Consider the following 18,904-nt stretch of genomic DNA (forward strand, 5'->3'; position numbering starts at 1 on the left):
TCTTCTGGGGACTGTTTTTTTTTCTACCAGCCACTCTCAGTAGTTCAGTTTTAGTAAGTCAGTGGCAGCTGCTTACAAACCTCCATGAAATCAGCTGTTTTTCCTGCAATGAAACAGTTTGAAGACAAGCTGCCGTTCAGTGTGCCAGAGATGGCACTGCTTAAGTTAAACAGGACACTTCTGATAACTGCAGTGTGGTTAATTGCTGTTTAACTGCATTAGATTTGTGTTTACCATGTGCTTGTTGCTCAGGCCTTTGGGTGCATTTACTTTGCTAAGGCATACTTGCAATCTGTACTGACCAGATGTTGCTGATAACTGGCAGCATCCAAACAGATCTCCCAAATGGTCTGTGTCTGTGTTTCAAGGCATGTTGGGTGATGGCTGATCCCTTCACTGGGAAAAGAGCCACCCAACAGGCCATGAGGAAAAGCCTAGAACTTGTGGGATTTAAAAAAGCCCAAAAAGACAGGATGCTGTCTTCTTGCTCAGTCAAGGATTTAAACCAGTTTTAAATCCATTTCTCAAAGACCCCTCTTCAAAATGAGGGATGCTCATTGTGACTCAAACCCAGAGTGATTAGTTAGCTACTTTGTTTTGCATCAGTTTGCAACCTGCAATGTAAGGAGCTCCTGAGGAACTGCAAGTTCTCATAGAATCATAGAATCAACCAGGTTGGAAGAGACCTCCAAGCTCATCCAGTCCAATCTATCACCCAGCCCTAGCCAATCAATCAGACCATGGCACTAAGTGCCCCAGCCAGGCTTTTCTTGAACGCCTTCAGGCATGGTGACTCCACCACCTACCTGGGCATCCCAGTCAATGCCAAGTCACTCTCTGTGAAGAACAACTCTCTGTAGCCTTTGTGAATGCTTCTTCCATTTGGTTCCCAGGGTTGCTCTTCTTGCTCAGCAGCGACAGCCTCCAGCGTGAATGTCATTCCCATGGAGTTGTGCAGGCTTTGTCCCTCATTCTTATTTCACTCTAAGCATAAATGTAGCCTTAATGCTCTGCTGAATGTTGGTGAACAGGTCCCTTACTGCCTTGCTCTACCCTTGCAATACTTTCCATCTTTTGTTAGGAAAAGCACCTCACTTCCTGCGGCTTCAGAACGTGGAGGTGAACGTAGGCCAGAATGCAACGTTCCAGTGCATTGCTGGGGGGAAGTGGTCACAGCATGACAAGCTCTGGCTCCAGGTAAAGCAATGGAAGGGGGGAGAGGGGAGGTTGGAAGGCATTTTGATTGGTTGGTTGGTTTGGTTGTTTGATGGTGTTTAATTTTAGTGCACTTAAGTGAAATAAGTAGACAAAGACTGGGTAGTGGGGCCAAGAGTTGTCATCAAAATCACTGAATCACAGAATGTCAGGGGCTGGAAGGGAACTTGAAAGATCATCCAGTCCAACCCTCTGTGCAGAGCAGGATCACCTGCGCCAGATCATACAGGAACACATCCAAGCATGTCTTAAATACCTCCAGAGAGGGAGACTCCACAACCCCCCTGAGCAGCCTGTTCCAGCGTTCTATCACCCTCACAATGAAAAAATTCCTCCTCATGTTTCCATGGAACTTCCTGTGCCTCAGCTTCCACCCATTGCCCCTTGTCCTTTCAAGATCCTTTGACAAATGCATTACATTTAGTTTCTAGCTGGGAGATTAAGGTGAGAAATTGCAGAATCATGATACAGAAGGTGGAAAAAACGGCCAGTGACAACAGAATGCTTGTTTCAAACAAATGCCTGCTGAAGCAGAGGAGGTTCCACACGAACAGAAGGCAAAACTCCTTCACTGTGAGGGTGACGAGGCTGGTGAGAGGCCTTGAGCACAGCCCTACGAGGAGAGGCTGAGGGAGCTGGGATTGGTTAGCCTGGAGAAGAGGAGGCTCAGGGGTGACCTTATTGCTGTCTACAACTACCTGAAGGGTGGTTGTGGCCAGGAGGAGGTTGCTCTCTTCTCTCAGATGGCCAGCACCAAAACAAGAGGACACAGCCTCAAGCTGTGCCAGGGGAGATTTAGGCTGGAGGTGAGGAGAAAGTTCTTCCCTGAGAGAGTCATTGGACACTGGAATGGGCTGCCCGGGGAGGTGGTGGAGTCGCCGTCCCTGGAGCTGTTCAAGGCAAGATTGGACGTGGCACTTGGTGCCATGGTCTGGCCTTAAGCTCTGTGGTAAAGGGTTGGACTTGATGATCTGTGAGGTCTCTTCCAACCCTGATAATACTGTGATACTGTGATACTGTGATACTGTGACAGAGCCCCAGAGCAGGCTGCCCAGAGAGGCTGTGGAGTCTCCTTCACTGGAGACATTCAAAACCTGCCTGGGTGCATTTCTGTGTGACCTACTCTCGGTGCTCCTGCTCTGAGAGGGGTGTTGCACAGGGTGATCTTTCGAGGTCCTTTCCAAACCCTATCATTCTGTGATCCATATCTCTTCCTAACTTTCCTTATCCTTGCCTGTCCTTACAGCAGTGGAATGGAAGGGACACGGCGTTAATGGTCACTCGAGTGGTCAACCACAGGCGTTTCTCTGCTACTGTCAGTGTGGCTGACACCTCCCAGCGCAGCATCAGCAAGTACCGCTGCGTCATTCGCTCAGACGGCGGATCTGGAGTCTCCAATTATGCAGAGTTAATAGTGAAAGGTAGGTTACTCTGAAGCAGCAGGTTTATGCAAGATGACTGTTTCCTCCCAGATGGCATCTGTATGAATATTAACATCCTATCAGAGCTTCTTCTTTCGTTCATGTGAAACTGAAGTAGGAGTAGTGGGGAAAAGTGACATGAATTTCAATCACTGTCGCCAGACAAATATTTGACTTGAACCTTTGCATACAGCTCTCTTCATAGGCTTTTGTAGCAATGCATGGTAGCTATGGATACTTTTACTATAGTCAGCTAAGCAGTTTGTCTGTCAGTCAGCTTCATCTGCCTTCCTTCAGAGTATTTTATCAGGCATCAGTGATCTTGTGCTGGAGCACTGCGTGTCAGAAGAGTCTGCTCGAGGCTGCTGGGAGTGAATGACGGCATTGATTCTGCTGATGTCCTGAAGTACACAGTAGGAAGATCAGTAGCTCTTGAAGGATGCTGGAGTTTTAGCCCTGTTATTTACTGTGATTCAAAAGCTGATACTGTCCCTGATGCATACAAGATGTGTGCTGAACTTGTCTTCGTGAGACATGCAAACCATTTGCTGTGCTGCTTTTCTTTACACCTACTCAGCTGCACAGCAGTGCTGCCTAAGTTGCTTCTGAGACGTCCTGTGTTTGGGGTGAGGGTGATGTCAAATGGGTAGGTGCAAGAGTCTGCTCATTTGGTATAATTTTATTGATCTAAATGTTTTCACTTTTCTGTGAGAACAGATCGCTGCTGTAGAAATAGGATCACTTTTGTCCTCTGTGATACCTTCTGCCAACTTACTCTGTCATTTGGTGGTCAGATGCTGATGTCTTTTTGATGCCTTTCAGTACAGAGTGCTGATGAGTGTTGTAGATAATCAGACTACACAGATCACAGAATACTCCTGTTAGATGATGAGTGACTTTAATTCCCATTCTGGAATTGTGCACCTCATTTATAATTGGAGGAATTAATTCATGGTTAAAATGAAATTGAGCTGTGAGGAGTAGCATTTCTGGTATTATATCATAGCTAAATAGAGGAAAGGCAATCTTCCAGAGATAGCAGGACACACAAAGTTGAGGAGGTGCCTGACACTTTGATGTTCATTGATATAAGAAGAGAAAAATAAGTTAGAAACATGAGTGATGTCCACCAGGAGAAATGTTGATACATTAATTGCTGGGTTATTCAGGCAGACACCTAAAAGAAATTTAGGAGGGCAGTGTTGTTATGGGAAAGTTCACTCTTCTGCTCCTTGGTCCTCTTTAAGGCTAAGTGGCTCATTTGAGGTTAGTTTGCTGCATCACTGTGGCACACTGTGATTGCATGGATGAGTGCTTGCAAACAGTCTGACTCATTTTCCTTTGGATAAGAGCAAACTGGTAACGCACGCACACGGGCTGAAATGAAAGCAAATTGGGATTGTTTAATTCAGAGGAGATGTTTATTGAATTGCAATAATGTACTTGGATATACATTAAATTAGTCTGTAATTGAAGTTTGGCTCAGCTGATAGCCCTGCCCTTAAACCTACTAAGTCTCAGCTAATACTCTGTTTCTCACATGCTTTCTCTTGACCAGCTGAACATGAAGTCACAGGGATGTTCTTCAGCATAGATTAAGGGTTTTAAGTGGATCTTTGTGTCTTTTTAATGTGAAGATCTGCTTGCTTCCCTCTGTGTTAGATGTTTCATTGTAGTTTTGAGAAAGGAGGATAGTTTACCTTTCTCCACACTGAATGATAATATTTGGTAGATACAGAAAGGAAAAGTATGGCTTTGACATAATGTACTTCTTCCACAGCCTAAGCTGGAACAACAGGTACCTGTGGCAGTAAATGACCTGATCACTGACATGAAACATGTACTGACTTGCATCTGGGAAAGGGCAGCTCCACAGACCAGTATAGGTTGGGGAGTGACTGGCTGGAGAGCACCTCTGGGAAAAAGGACCTGGGAGTCCTGGTGGACAATGTGATGGCCATGAGCCAACAACGTGCCCTTGTGGCCAAGAAGGCCAGCAGTATCTTGGAGTGTTGTTTTAGAAGGGCTGTGGTTAGTCAGTCAAGAGAGGTTCTCCTCCCCTTCTACTTTACCCTGAGGAGGCTGCATCTGGAATGTTGTGTCCACTTCTGCGCTCCTCTGTTCAAGAAGGACCTGAGGAAACTGCTTGAAAGAGTCTAGCACAGAGCCACAAAGATGATGAAGGCAGTGGAACATCTCCCTTGTGAGGACAGGCAGGGGGAGCTGGGGCTCTTTAGCTTGGAGAAGAGGATCGTGTTGATAAAGACGTGAATGGCAGTGCCAGGAGAACAAAGTCAGGCTCTGCACAGTGATGTCCAATGATAGGACAAGAGGAAACAGGTTTCACCTGGAGCATAGCAGGTTCCAGATGAACACAAGGAAAAACTTTTTCACTGTGAGGGTGACAGAGCCCTGGAACAGGCTGTGCAGAGAAGTGGTGGAGTCTCCTTCATTTGAGACGTTCAAAACCCACCTGGATGCATTCCTCTGTGACCTACCCTAGGTGATCCTGCTCTGGCAGGGCACGTGGACTGGCTAATCTTTCAACGTCCCTTCCAACCCCTAACATTCTGTGATTCTGATGCCCCTCTCAAGTCCTCTGCTTACTTGTCTACCTGAGCATCTTTACTAAGAGCAACACAGTTATTGTGAAGTAATTACTGGTCACCTTATACAAGAGATCAGTGTTTCATTAGAGTGTATTTAGTGTCAGGAGAGACCTTTGTAGTACTGGGAAGATGCTTTTCTGCAGACAGTTGCTTGCTGTAGAAACTGATACTTTCCTGAGCCTGTGGCAAGGCTTGTCTGGATGACAATACATTTATTCTTCCCTTTGCACTCTGGAATCATAATAGCTGAGGCAGAGAAACCTATCATTTCCATCTGTGCACCTCACTGTCCTTTGGTGCTCTGGTGGAAATCACTTCTCCATTTCTTATCTCTCCCTGTTGCACACGTAGTAATTTGATACAATTTTGTACAGGGCTGTTTTCAAAGAGCCCAGAGATCCTGGGCCTCACCACACTGATCACATATGGATGGAATGCTTCTTGTCTATAATTTCCCTTCAAGTAAAAGCTCTGTGGCCAGTTGCTCACGTTCTGAACTAAATGTGGGTTTTGCTTGTGTGAAGATTGTTTAACCAGTGTGGAAATTGACTGGGATCTTATCATTTCAGGTCTGTGTTAATGATAGTGTCCTTCCAGGATGCCTGTCACATTATGTAAGGCTGTGAATAATGTTTTAACATTCTCTCTGTGTGTGTGTATGGAGAGTTGCTTGCAATGTATTTGTTGGCTTTTTGTTGTTGGGTTTTTTTTTCTGATCCCTTGCAGATATTCTGGATGCCTAAATTAATTACTCAATGCATAGTGGAAATCTGTGGAGAGCTGATAAAGAGGGACTGTTACAGCATCTGTAACCTGTTTTTCATAAGCCAATTTTTCTGAGACTTTTTCACTCTCCAAGAGGTCACTCAACATTATTTTGTTGCTACCTGGTGCAAATTCTTTGAGGTTTGTGGCAGGTTTTTAGGGTATAGAAGGGATAGAAGTGCTCAGTCAGGCCTCTCTACAGACCTTGAGGGTAACACATGCTCACAGGATGTCAGGGGTTGGAAGGGACCCAAAGAGATCCTCTGTCAGAGCAGGACCATACAGTCTGTCTCAGGTCACAGAGGAACTGTATGTTCTAGTTCTGTTCAGTTTTGTTTTAGCTGCTTTTCAAAGTGTGTTTGATCACTCAACACAGCTGATAAACAGTCTGCCTCTTAATCAGAGTGGCTTTCTGACATCCTTGTGATATTTGGGACATCTCATCTTTTATCAGTCTCTCTTTTCTTGAGGGTTTGTAGGCATGAAAAGCTGAAGCCTTCAGTGACACCAGAAGGGGAGGTGATTTCGTTTTCAGAGTTCCTTACTATTTTTTCCCCTAGGTCTTTCCTGGTATCATGCTTGTCAATATAATTGCACTGTCTGTTTGTTAACTTGCCAGGGAGGCAGTGGAAACTGTTCTAGTGATCCGAGTCTTTTCTTTACAAGTAGGCACTGTGATTGAAAAACAAACAAACAGCACCACCACAACCAGCCAAAGAAAAAATCCCCACAACAATAAACCAACACAAAACAGAACAAAAAAGTCCAATAGAGATGCAAACATCAAACCGACCAACCAAACAAAGCCACAACAAAAAAGCCTGTCAGATTATCAGGAAATGTAATAAGCATGTGTGAAAAACAGAGAATCACAGAATGTCAGGGGCTGGAAGGGACCTCAAAAGCTCATCCAGTCGAGCCCCCCTGCCAGAGCAGGATCACCTGGAGCAGATCACACAGGAACACATCCAGGCAGGTCTTGAATATCTCCACAGAGGAAGACTCCACAGCCTCCCTGGGCAACCTGTTCTAGTGTTCTGTCACCCTCACAGTGAAAAAAACTCTTCCCTTATATTTGCACGGAACTTCTTATGCCTCAACTTCCACCCATTGCCCCTTGAGCATGCTAAATAATCAGGCATTTAAATAGATCTATGTATTGAAGCTTCTCCAATATGAACTACAGCCTGCCAGAGTCACAGATCCACTGTGGAAAACCTCACCAGATATTTTGAGTGTACTAATGTTTATTACTGGAACTGTGTCCAGAGTAGTTCAGTTAATTATTCAGCAGGAAATACTATTAGGAGAAGGAGCTTTCTGGAGCGTAAGAGATAAAGCAACTTCTGTTCTACAGCTGGGTCTGATCTTGGGCTTCTTTTAGACCTAGAAGTGTCACATCAGGCCCTTCATAGGTTTCCTTGAATAAAACAGGTGGAGTGTAGCTATGGAAGTGTATAATACGGTGTTAGACTTGTTGTCTGGGTTAGAGATTGTTCTGGGATGGAAATGGGAATGTCTGCAGCGTAATCGGATAGGATTTCAGTGTAGTTTGATGGAGGATACTCAACAAACTCCAAAGTCTTCCCTTCCTATGAAGCATCTACTAAGAGAGATGGGGAATATGAAATAGATTCTTTAAAGCCTGTTGTTTTTTTTAGTAAAAAGTTGGTTTTGCTGCCCCATGCAGGGCTCGTTCTGTCCCCCAGGACATTCATGCCAAATGCACTCATTACAGCTAACATCATGGAGTAATAAAGCTGCTGGTGCAGCTCGAGTCTCCAGATTTCCCTCAAGAGATTGGAGGTGTTGGTGTGAGAAGTAGACACTGTGCTGCAGCTATCCTTTTTGTGCCATCAGAGTGGCTGGAAGAGCCTGCCCATTCCCTCCCTTGGAACCATGCAGCTCAGCTGTGGGGTGTGTGCTGTTTAGATTTTGCTGTTGAAGATTTTTTTTTCCTGGTGTGCATTAATACATTCAGATAGGAATTTTCATGCCTTCCAGCTACTTATCAGACTTATCCAGAGTGCAGAGGTTGCTGGGTAGATTTGAATTAATCTGCCTGAGTAATGCACATTAATCAAGGGACTCGGAGTTATCACCTTGTGAACAGGAGAAAGTCTCTTGCAGGCGCTGCCAGCAGTATCAGTAGTGTTGTGATGATGAAGACTCCCCTCAGGCTGCCTGCCATCTCTGTCTCTTACTTTTTCCAGTTTACACAAATAGATTTAGTCTGTAGAATTTGCATGTGCTGTACCATGAGAAGTTAAGTTCAGATTCGATAAGGCATGTAATGATGTTGCTCTCTGAACACCACACCAGCACGAAACAGTTTTGTGTGTGTGCAGCTTTTTGTGGAGGTTGTGCTGCCTTTGGAGTTACTGAACGAGGGAGAATGGCTTTGTGATTGTAGGGTGCCTCCTGTATTTCTTTGTAGTCACAGTGGTGTTGGGAATGTCACAGAATCACAGAACCTCAGAGGTTAGAAGCGACCTCCAGAGATGATTGAGTTCAATTCCTCTGCCAAAGCAGGATCCCCTAGGGTAGTTCACACAGGAATGCATCCAAGTAGGTTTTGAAAGTCTGCAGAGGAGACTCCACAACCTCCCTGGTCAGCTTATTCCAGTGCTCTGTCACACAATGTCATACTCCCTTCCTTGGTGTGCACATCTGGTTGGCAATTACTTGAGCAGGTCAGTGCTCTGTTTAATCTTCTGGTTTGCTGCAGGCCAATAGTGCTTGTTTTAACTCGGTTTAAATCATTAGGTGAGACGGGATGAGGGCAAAGAGGCTATAAACACTCTCACCAAGAACTTCCTCTTCTTTCAATGTCCAGTTTAATATCTTTTTGTTACATGTGCTGGAAGGTGTCCAGAGAAGGACAACAAGGCTGGTGAAGGGCCTGGAACACAAACCCTATGAGGAGAGGCTGAGGGAGCTGGGGGTGTGCAGCCTGCAGAAGAGGAGGCTCAGGGCTGACCTCATTGCTGTCTACAACTACCTGAAGAGAGGTTGTAGCCAGGTGGGGGTTGGTCTCTTCTGCCAGGCAACCAGCAACAGAACAAGGGGACACAGTCTCAAGTTGTTCTGGGGGAAGTATAGGCTGGATGTTAGGAGGAAGTTGTTGGCAGAGAGAGTGATTGTCATTAGAATGGGCTGCCCAGGGAGGTGGTGGAGTCACTGTCCCTGGGGGTCTTCAAGAAAAGCCTGGATGAGGCACTTGGTGCCATGGTCTGGTTGACTGGATAGGGCTGGGGGGTAGGTTGGACTGGATGAGCTTGGAGGTCTCTTCCAAGCTGATTGATTCTATGGATGGGAGGAATATGAAGACAAAGATATTCTACAGACATTGTCAGTCAGTGCAAACCATATCTGATCTTTCTGAAGGGAACATCTCCTTCTGCTGAACCTCCAGAATAGAACTGGGAAGTTCTGTTACTTGAATAAATATCCTTCAGCTTTCTGAGGGTGAAAAGTGCTGTGGAAAGCTTTTTCTTTCTTCCTTCCTTTTTGTGGAATGGTTTTCAGCTTTTGTGGTGCATCTTGGGTACCAGTTGTTGCTGAGATGTGATGAGCAGACAGCTCATGTCAGTTGTGATTCTGCTGACTGGAAGTCATGGCAGAAGGAGTCCTACTTGGTTTTGTAGAGAGCTGGTAGTAGTGAGGAAGTACCTTCAGAGTTCTTCTCTTCTCTTCCCAAAGACTGTAATAGCTTTTCCTTACATGAAGCTGTGATTAACTTAGTAAAAGATTTAGGTTGAGGTTTTGCTTGTTTGTTTATGTGTTTAGTTGATTGGTTGACTCAGTTTTGTTTCTTATTTATCTTTAAGTGCAGTTACTTGAACTTGAGTAACCATGGGATTCTCTGTGGGAAGAAGGGGCCTTGCTGCTTTGGTTTGCAACTATCTTTCATAACTTTATTTGTCATATTCCTTATCTCTGTTCAATGGGAGCAGAGAAAATCTCTGAAGAACAAGAAAAATGAAAGAGAAAGCATCACTGGGTGGCAGACCTTTTCCTTTCTCTAGACTCTGTCTGCATTCCTTCACTTCTCTGTGAGTTGATCTCACAGGATAGAGCTCTACAGAAAAAAAAAACCAAAACAAAGCAATCAGCCTTGTTCTCTCAGCTGCAGTTCTGGGGTGCCTCATCCCGTCAGCCCATATAAAGGAAAAAAAGGGGCATCAAAGTCAAACTGAGCTATATTGTCATGGCATCCTCAATCCTGAAAAGTTAAAAAGGCTTCTGTGGTTTTCATTAGACATTGGTCTTTAAGTAAAGATCAAAAACTAGTGGAAATGGAATGGTATTTGTTAGTGTGTATTACAGTAAACCCTACCCCCTTTCAGGCTTCTGATTTAGGGAGAGAGAGCTGACAAAAGCATGGGTGGTGGCAAACACAAATGAACATGTTTCAGCCTAACTAGGATGACAACTTGTGTTTGAAAAGTATGGACAAGATATTTACATATATCACAGGCTCACAGGATGTTAGGGGTTGGAAGAGACCCAAGGAGACCATCAAGTCCAACCCCCCTGCCACAGCAGGACAATCCTATCTAACACAGATCACACAGGAACACATCCAGACAGGCCTGGAAAGGCTCCAGAGAAGGAGAATTCACAACCTCCCTGGGGAGCCTGTTCCAGTGCTCTGGGACCCTTACAGTACAGAAGTTCCCCCTTATGTTGAGGCGGAAGCTTGTTTGCTGCAACTTACACCCATTGCTGCTTGTCCTATCCCAGGGAGCAGTGAGCAGAGCCTGTCCCCTCCTCTCCTGGCAGCCTTCAGATACTTATAAACATTTATCAAATCCCCTCTAAGTCTTCTCTTCTCCAGACTAAACAGCCTCAGGTCCCTCAGCCTCTCCTCATCAGCCATGCCCTCCAGTCCCCTCATCATCCTTGTAGCCCTCTGCTGGACCCTCTCCAGCAGATCCCTGTCTCTCTTAAACTGGAGAGCCCAAAACTGAGCACAGTACTCCTGCTCTCTCTCATCTTGCAGAAGGTAGCAAGATGACTTTCTAGTGTACTGCTGCTGGGTGTAGAGTGTCTCTTGAGTGCATGAGTTTTCAGTGCTGGAGGCTTCCATTGTGCTGTAATATCCATTTGCCAGTCTACAGAGTCCTGCAACTGCCACCTCTAGTTATTACTAAGAGGAAATGAGGAGTATTAGTTGCTTGGCCAGTGTTACTTCTACCCATTAGCTTTCTTGCAGACTTGCCAAGTGTAACAAACATTCAGAATTAAGACTTTCTATCCCTTTTTGCCCAACCTGTGCTGCTGTTTGTTTCTAGTATGGTGTGTTCCTGCTAGCTGATCCCCGTGGTTTACGTCCTGCAGTCAGAAGTCTGCCTTTTCAGTTTCTAGTTTAAATAATTGAGAAGGTTTAAATATTAGTATGATAATTATTAATATAAAGATTAATTCAGGACTGACAGTGCTCAGAAAAGAGGATTAAATGGTAAAGATATATCCTGAAAGCCTTTGCTAACTGGAAGCTTGCTTGCAGTGGATGGGTTGGTAGCTGAGACCACCAGATGTGTGCCACTATCTCATCTATCTTAGCAGCTTTCCACTGTTCTTTGTTCCTCTTTAATGTCAAATTTTCAGTCAAGTTGATGGCTAACAATGCTCACATGGCACTGCAATTCAAAGTTACTTTGTTTTGGTGCTCATGCCTTAGCTAAGAGATTTAGCAGAGGAAATAAGATACGTTCATTGTTAACTCTCTTCTGCTCATCTTTCTTCTGTTTTTTTTTTAATTGAGGGGAAGTTATTAGTGGGCTTCTGGAAAATAGAATCTAAAGCTCTTCTTAACATACCCACCCTGCAGTTACAGTGTTGTTAAATGCTTTTAATTCAAGTCCCTTGAAGTATCATCTGTCACCAAACTTGGATGTTGGTGTAGAGCCTGGTGTGATGTAAGCATACTTGGATGTTCGAGATATAATTGTTGGGCATGAGTTGTTATCTCAGCAGGAGGGTTACCCTTCTCACATCAAAACATTGCTTCTGTTGCAGGGGAAAGAAACCACCTGAAAAGTAATGCTTTAGTTGTTGAGATGCAGGCAAGGATGCATCAGACTCCTTAGTATGAAAGGATGATCATTAATATGAGAGCCCTGAAGAGTAGACTAGCAAAACAAGGAGTGTGTGTATATAATACAGTGAGACCTGGAGAGGTCATCTCTATAGGGGAAAGCAAATCAGCTGCCCGTGAAGGGAGCTGACTACTTGTGTAGAATGAAATGTCTTAGACCAGTGTGATAATTGGAACTTGGAAATTCCAACTCAAGATACAGCATAAAGAAGCATAGTTCCTGCTCTCCTTCAGAACTGCAGTGGTTACTGCAGCTGACAGGCTCTCTGCAAAGGTTTTTATGTTTGGTATAGGATAAATGAACTAAGCAATTCAAAACCTTCTGTGGAAGGGACATTTTCTGTCCTGTGCAGGGTGCTGATGAATTTCCCAGCTGTCTTCACAGGGATCTAAGCTTTACTCTGTTGTCAGCTTACAGTGAATCTGCCTAGAGAAGAGTAGCCTGAGAGGGGATCTTCTTCAATGTTCAGCAAGAGCTAAAAGACAAAGAGCAAGAGGATGAGGTCAGACTCTTCGAAGTGGTGCCCAGTGACCGGACAAGGGGCACAAACTGCAGCCCAGGAATTTTCATCTAAACAGAGGGAGACACTTTGCTGTGCCAGAGCCCTGGAGAAGTTGTGGGGTCTCTTTCTTTGGAGAGATTCCAAACCAACTCAGACATTGTGATCCTGGGCCAGCTGCTGTGCTTTAGCAGTGGGGTTGGACTAGATAACTCCCAGAGGTCACTTCCAATCCCCACCATGCTGGGATTTTAGGTCATAGGAAAATGCACTCAGTTTTTATATTCATTTTTATTGTTTTGAAACCATTTGCAAAGCAAGATATAGAACAGTTACAAGTGATGTGTTGGTTCCCTACTTCACCTTGATTTATTGGCTTTTTTTCCTTTTGTACATCTTGAACTCCTTTTGGTTGTGTTGAGGTCTAACCCTCTCTTAAAGCCTGTCTGTTCCTGTGCACACTCAAGTTTCTGACAGACTGTCAGGTCTGTGTTTTGCACACACCCTTCCACCTCCTTTGCTTTCAGCATACCACTGCATAGCTGCAACTGATCTATTATATGGGCTCTTGTTAAACTACTCTGCCGGGTTTGGAGGTTGGCAGGTACAAGCTCTAATCCTAAAGCAAAGAAGGTTGCAAGTTTTGGAGGAAAGAATGAGGGAGCTTTGTAAACACCGAATGCTTGGGTTCAGTGTATATAATATCCTTATATTAGCGTTCTGGCAGCTCCAGAATCTTTTTAGCTCCAAAGCTAGGAGATGACAAAAGTCTTTTGAAGTCTGTTAGCGGTGCTGAATGGAAGCCATTCAGCAGGCTTGTGTTAGGTACTCAGGTGAATGGGATTTTTAAAGTGTGCATAACATTTCCCTCTGAAAGATGAAGCTTTGCTTTCAAAGGCTGTATAACTGAACTCCAGGGAGAAGCTGGGTGTTGGATGTTTGCAGTTGGCCCATCTGAATGAGGAGATTAAAGAGCGTGTTTCTGTGTAAGGAATGATCCCTTTGAAGTAAGTTCCCTGCTCACCTGTGAGATTATTTGAGGTGAGGAGATAGCCAGAGTTGCATTTTGGAATTGACATTTTGCAGTCCTCCTCCTCTATCTCTATGTAGTTGAAGAATGCTTCATTTTTCTGAGCAAATGTTTCCCATCTGAGCTGTAAGATGATGTCATACTCTTCTCATTGATTTGCCACCCTAAAATCTGCTGTGCCATTCTTCAGCTTTGATCTGCTGTGTCTGCTCCTGCCGTGTTAAATACCACCACTCCTTCCACTCTTTCATGGTGCTGGGACATTGGTTCAGATCAAAACACTTCCACCAACCAAACTGACTCTATGATCACATCCTAACTGTTACCTCTGTGCAGTTGTGACTTGTAAAGACTGCTTTAGATGTAAGAGCAGGAAGCTGCTGAACAGCAGTTAGAGCAGGGTCAAGATTACAGCGAGGCCCACAACTATTTTAATAATCAGCCTATGAATTTGAGAAGGAAATGTCATCATTTGACATTCCCCATCTCTCTCCAGTCCATAGTGCTTGCTGAACAGCTGTGCTATGCATGACACTTTCAAGGTGAACCTTGCAAAACTCTGGCTTGGGTTGTTCATAGACCTCTCCCAGTGCTGCTGATTCTTCTGACTTTGCTTTTATGATGAATGGGTTCAGCTGCAGCACCGTGCTCTGCTGTGCAGCTATGTTCAAGTTCCTCTCTGCAGAAGTTACTCCAATGCTTTTTCTGCTTTTTTTATGAGCAGGTTTCTCTCCAGTATGTCTTTTGCCTCTCTGTCTCTCTCAGCAGGAAACTTTCCATCAGTGCTTGTTTGTATGTGAAGAAGATGCAAATAGCTGCAAGACTTGGGTCTCTCTCTTTGGATCCTATAAATCACTCTTTGCATGTGCTTTGCTGTCCCATTTATTAGCCTGCAGCTAATACTGAATTAGATGACAGACTCCAACTTACAAATGGTTTGTTCCCTCAGCAGGATACAGACACAAATTAAAATGGAAGAGGTTTGGATTTCTCACTTCCTTAGTTTTCTTTCTTCTTTCTTTCATACTGTGGCAGATCATTCTGCTGCTGCTTATGGATTTCTGACTGCCTCTTGCAAACACCACTGACCATATCATCTTGCCTTGTTACCAGCAGGATGGTACTATGCAATCTCCTGAGCCAGGCTGCTCAATAAACAGAGATTTGTCATTATTTGCCATTGTTTTGAGGTTGAAACTCTAAATACAAGCCCTTCTATGCTTGCTCTTTCATTGTTTTCTACCATCTGCCTTCTTCTTAACCTTGCCTCTCCTACACACTTCCATTCGACTTGATGAGTCTTGCAGATAATTTACTTTCATTTGTGTCAGGAATATGGGACTTGAGGGATGGCCAAAAGATTGGTCCATTGGTTTCATTGCCTGTCAGGCCATTCAGAGCACATGGAAAGCTTAGCTTCTGGGAAATGTTATGATTATTGTTGTTCCCATGTTTTTTCGGGGAGGGACTATTGACAAGGACTTGTAATGACAGGAGGAGGGGTAATGGGTTTAAACTGGCAGAGAGAAGACTTAAACTGGATGTTAGGAAGAAGTTCTTTACAGTGAGGGTGGTGAAACACTGGAACAGGTAGCCCAGAGAGGTTGTGGATGCTTCCTCCCCAGGGGTGTTCAAGGTGAGGTTGGATGAGATCTTGAGTGACCTGTTCTAGTGGGAGGTGTCCCTGCCTATGGCAGGGGTTTGGAACTGGATGAGCTTTGAAGTCCCTTCTAACTTAAACCATTCTATGATTCTACAAACTGCAATTTTGTGGTGGACATTAGCACCAGACTTGGTGGTGTTGGCTAGTGATTGGACACAAATGTCTTAAAGGTCTTTTCAAGCCAAAACGATTCTATGACTCTATTTTGTGTCAGTGTCTACAAATTGGTAACTGGAGACAGAACAAGGGGGAATAGCCTCAAGCTGAGACTGAGTAGGTTTCTATTGGACATTAGGAAAGAAGTGTTTCATTGAGAGAGTGGTCAGGCACTGGAATGAGCTACCCAGGGAGGTGGTGGAGTCACCAACTTTGGATGTGTTTAAGGGTTATTTGGATGTGGTGCTTAGGGATGTGGTTTAAGGTGAATATTGCTGAGTAGGGTTCTAGGTTGAACTTGATCCTCAAGCTCTTTTCCAACCTGGATGTCTCTGTGATTCTGTGAAATTTCACTAGAGAAGTCTTAAGTGGAATACTTTTCTCAGTGCTTTCTCTTTCAGGGTTCCAAATGGGGGCTGTTCACTTGATGCCAATATTAAATGATGCATTTAAAGCTCTGAGAGAGTAAGTCTTGATTTTGTAAATGGCTTCTGACAATTGAGTGCTCTATTTATTTTTGACTGCCTTCTAAGAAAGGACAGGAATATGTTAAAGGCTGCATGGATCAGGTGACATGTCTTGAAGGCAGGCAAGGCTTAGCTGCACTATCTAGAATTGAACTGCAAACTGACAGTAATTAGGAAAAGTACATTCCCTGTCTCCCAGAAACAACCTTTTCACCGTGGTCATCTAAAAAGCTCTACCAGTTGGAGATGATTTAGCATTAGTTAACACTGCATTTAGTTCAGGGTGTCTGAAGAAATTCATTCTGTTACAAAATTATCCTCAAATTCACCATAATTCCTTTTTTATGATTTCTTGGAGTCATAATGCTATTGCAGTCTTTGTAGTAGGATTAGTGGTGTTTCCTCGGCAAAAAGGAAGTTTTAATAGTCAGCACTAAAGCTGTGATAGTTTCAGTAGGCAGGAGGCTGCTCTCTCTTCCTGGGTTCCTAGTTTACCATGAGCCAGCAATGTGCTCTTGTGGCCAGGAGGGCCAGTGCCATCCTCGGGTGTATTAGAATGGCTGTGGTTAGTAGGTCGAGAGAGCTTCTCCTTCCTCTCTGCTCTGTGTTGCTGAGGCTGCATCTGGAGTACTGTGTCCAGTTTTGGGCCCCTAGTCCTAGAAGGGATGAAACATCTCTGTTATGAGAAGAGACTGAGAGAGCTGAGACTCTTTAGCTTGGAGAGGAGGAGACTGAGAGTTGACCTCATTAATGTTTGTAAATATGTAAGGAGTGAATGCCAGGAGGCTGGAACCAGGCTCTGCTGGGTGATGCCCAGTGACAGGACAAGGGGCAGTGGAAACTTAGCCATAAGAAGGTCCATGTAAATGTGAGGTGGAATATTTTTCCCTGTGAGGATGCCAGAACTCTGAAACAGGCTACCCAGGGCAGGGTTGTGGAGTCTTGCTCTCTGGAGATATTCCAGGGGATGTGTGATGTGGTCTAGATGACCCTGCTCTAGCAGGAGGGTTGGACTGGATAAGCTTTCAAGGTTGCTCTCAGCCCCTGCAATTCTGTGATTCCAGAGACAGCCTTTCAAAGTAGAAGATCTGAATTTTCTCTATGCCTCAGCCCCACATGTTCACAGTGTCACAGAATATATTTGATTGAAGAGACCTTCAAGATCACCTAGTCCAAGGTTCAACCCAGCATAAAGAAGTTTTATTGATTTTCTGATATCTCATCTCACTTAAAACTGCAATGACAGAAAGAAAAAAAAACAGTTTAATTTGAGCTGCTGCATGAAACAAGCCATGGAACTTACAAGTCATTCTTGCACCATATCCAATACCATGTGAATAAAGCAGAGGAGTCTTTAAGAGAGATTGATCATAAATTGTTAAATAGAAGAAAATCTCAACAGCCTTAAGTGAGCTCTTGAAATAGTTAATCATCTTCACTGCTTAGCTTCTATACCTTACTGCAGTCAAATGCTTCCAGTATCTCACAGTCAGATCTTTTGCCTTTCTGCTAAGTGCAATAAATCTTGAAGCACTGAATGCTGCTTTGTTGTGTGTGAACTTGTACTGACCATGATCTTGGCTTTGTTTGGTTAGCTTATGCAAGTGTCTTAAGTGCCTTCACAAGGTCTCGAGTTCTGTTGCAGCCTGCTGGGGAGAGTATATCAAATCTGTGTGAAACGTTCTCTTTTGTTTCCACAAAGAATGGTTTTGCTTATTGTGTTTGTTCTCTTTCTTGCTATGGAATGTGAAGCTTTTAAGAACATAGCTCCAGCCTTTTAGCCTCGAGAAAAGGTAGAATGTTTCTGTAGGCAGAATGGAAGTTGGTGGTCTGTGAAAGTCCTTGGTGTAGAACAGCTCAGATGGGATAACAACACTTTAAAGCGTTCCATCAGTGCATGCAGAAAACAGTTCTTGTGCATCAGGAACAGAGGAGTTAGCAACAAATGAATTTAGCCTCTGAGACTACTCAGCAATGGAGCTGGTGAAGGGTCTAGAGCACAGGTCTTGTGAGGAGCAGCTGAGGGAAATGGAGATGTTCAGCCTGGAGAAAAGGAGGCTGAGGGAGATCTTCTTGCTCTCTACAACCACCTAAAAGGAGGTTGTAGTGAGGTGGGGGTCAGTCTCTTCCCCAAGTTACAAGTGAGTAGGACAAGAGGAAGTGTCCTCAAGTTGCTCCAGGGGATGTTTAGGTTGGATATTAGAAGAAACTTCTTCCCTCCAAGGGTTGCCAAGCCTGGAACAGGCTGCCCAAGGCAGCGATAGAGTCCCCGTGCCTGGAGAGACTGAAAAGCTGTTTAAATGTGGTGCTGAGGGACATGGTTTAGTGGTAACATGGCAGTGCTGGGTTAATGCTTGGACTTGATCTTAAAAGTCTCTTCCAACCTAAATGATTTCACTATTCCATTGTTGTTACATTTCCCTCCTCAGTTCTAACAGCAACCTCTTCATCAGTGACAAAGGCTGGAACTATGCACATGTCCTACATGCTTCAGGAAAAAAGCACTTTTCCCACACAAGAGTGTTTCAGATTCTTCCATGTGGCAGGAGATTATCGTTGCCTGTGTGATGAACTTAGATTCAGTATAGCAACAAGTGCTGATTTCATGAATAACAAAGTGTGCTGCATGCCTCAAGAAATGGCTTAGGAAGACCTGACATAAGCTGTTGGTTCTCAGTTCAGATGTAAAACTCAACACTGTTTTGTTTAGAATCAGATGACTCTTTAGTGTCAGTAACAAAAGGAAAGGAGCTCTCTTGAGCCCCCTACCAAGGCAGTTCTGTGTGACAGAAAAGCTTTCGTTACTGAGACATGAAAGTATTTCACTTGCACTTATTTATAAGGTCATCTGTGTACCACGAAGGCTAAATGTGTTCCACAGTACCAAGATGTGCTCCCTGGCCCCTTAGGCTTTGACTGTTTTGATGGGCTGTAGGGATTTTGCAGTCTCTAGCCTTTGGAGCAGTGCCTTCAGA

General features: G+C 44.3%; 1 protein-coding gene across 13 annotated transcripts in view; it reads left to right on the forward strand.

Annotated features, from left to right (window-relative positions):
• Window positions 1–18,904, forward strand: part of PTPRT (protein tyrosine phosphatase receptor type T) — a 767,160-nt gene that overhangs the window by 417,714 nt on the left and 330,542 nt on the right. For all 13 annotated transcript variants that reach the window (XM_064167548.1, XM_064167549.1, XM_064167557.1 and 10 more), the window contains 2 exons: window positions 1,082–1,197; window positions 2,462–2,636. In XM_064167548.1, coding sequence (XP_064023618.1) covers window positions 1,082–1,197; window positions 2,462–2,636 — 291 coding nt within the window. The remainder of the gene's footprint in view (window positions 1–1,081; window positions 1,198–2,461; window positions 2,637–18,904) is intronic.

Source organism: Pogoniulus pusillus, chromosome 29 (assembly GCF_015220805.1).
Source record: "Pogoniulus pusillus isolate bPogPus1 chromosome 29, bPogPus1.pri, whole genome shotgun sequence".
NCBI classification, from domain to species: Eukaryota; Metazoa; Chordata; class Aves; order Piciformes; family Lybiidae; genus Pogoniulus; species Pogoniulus pusillus.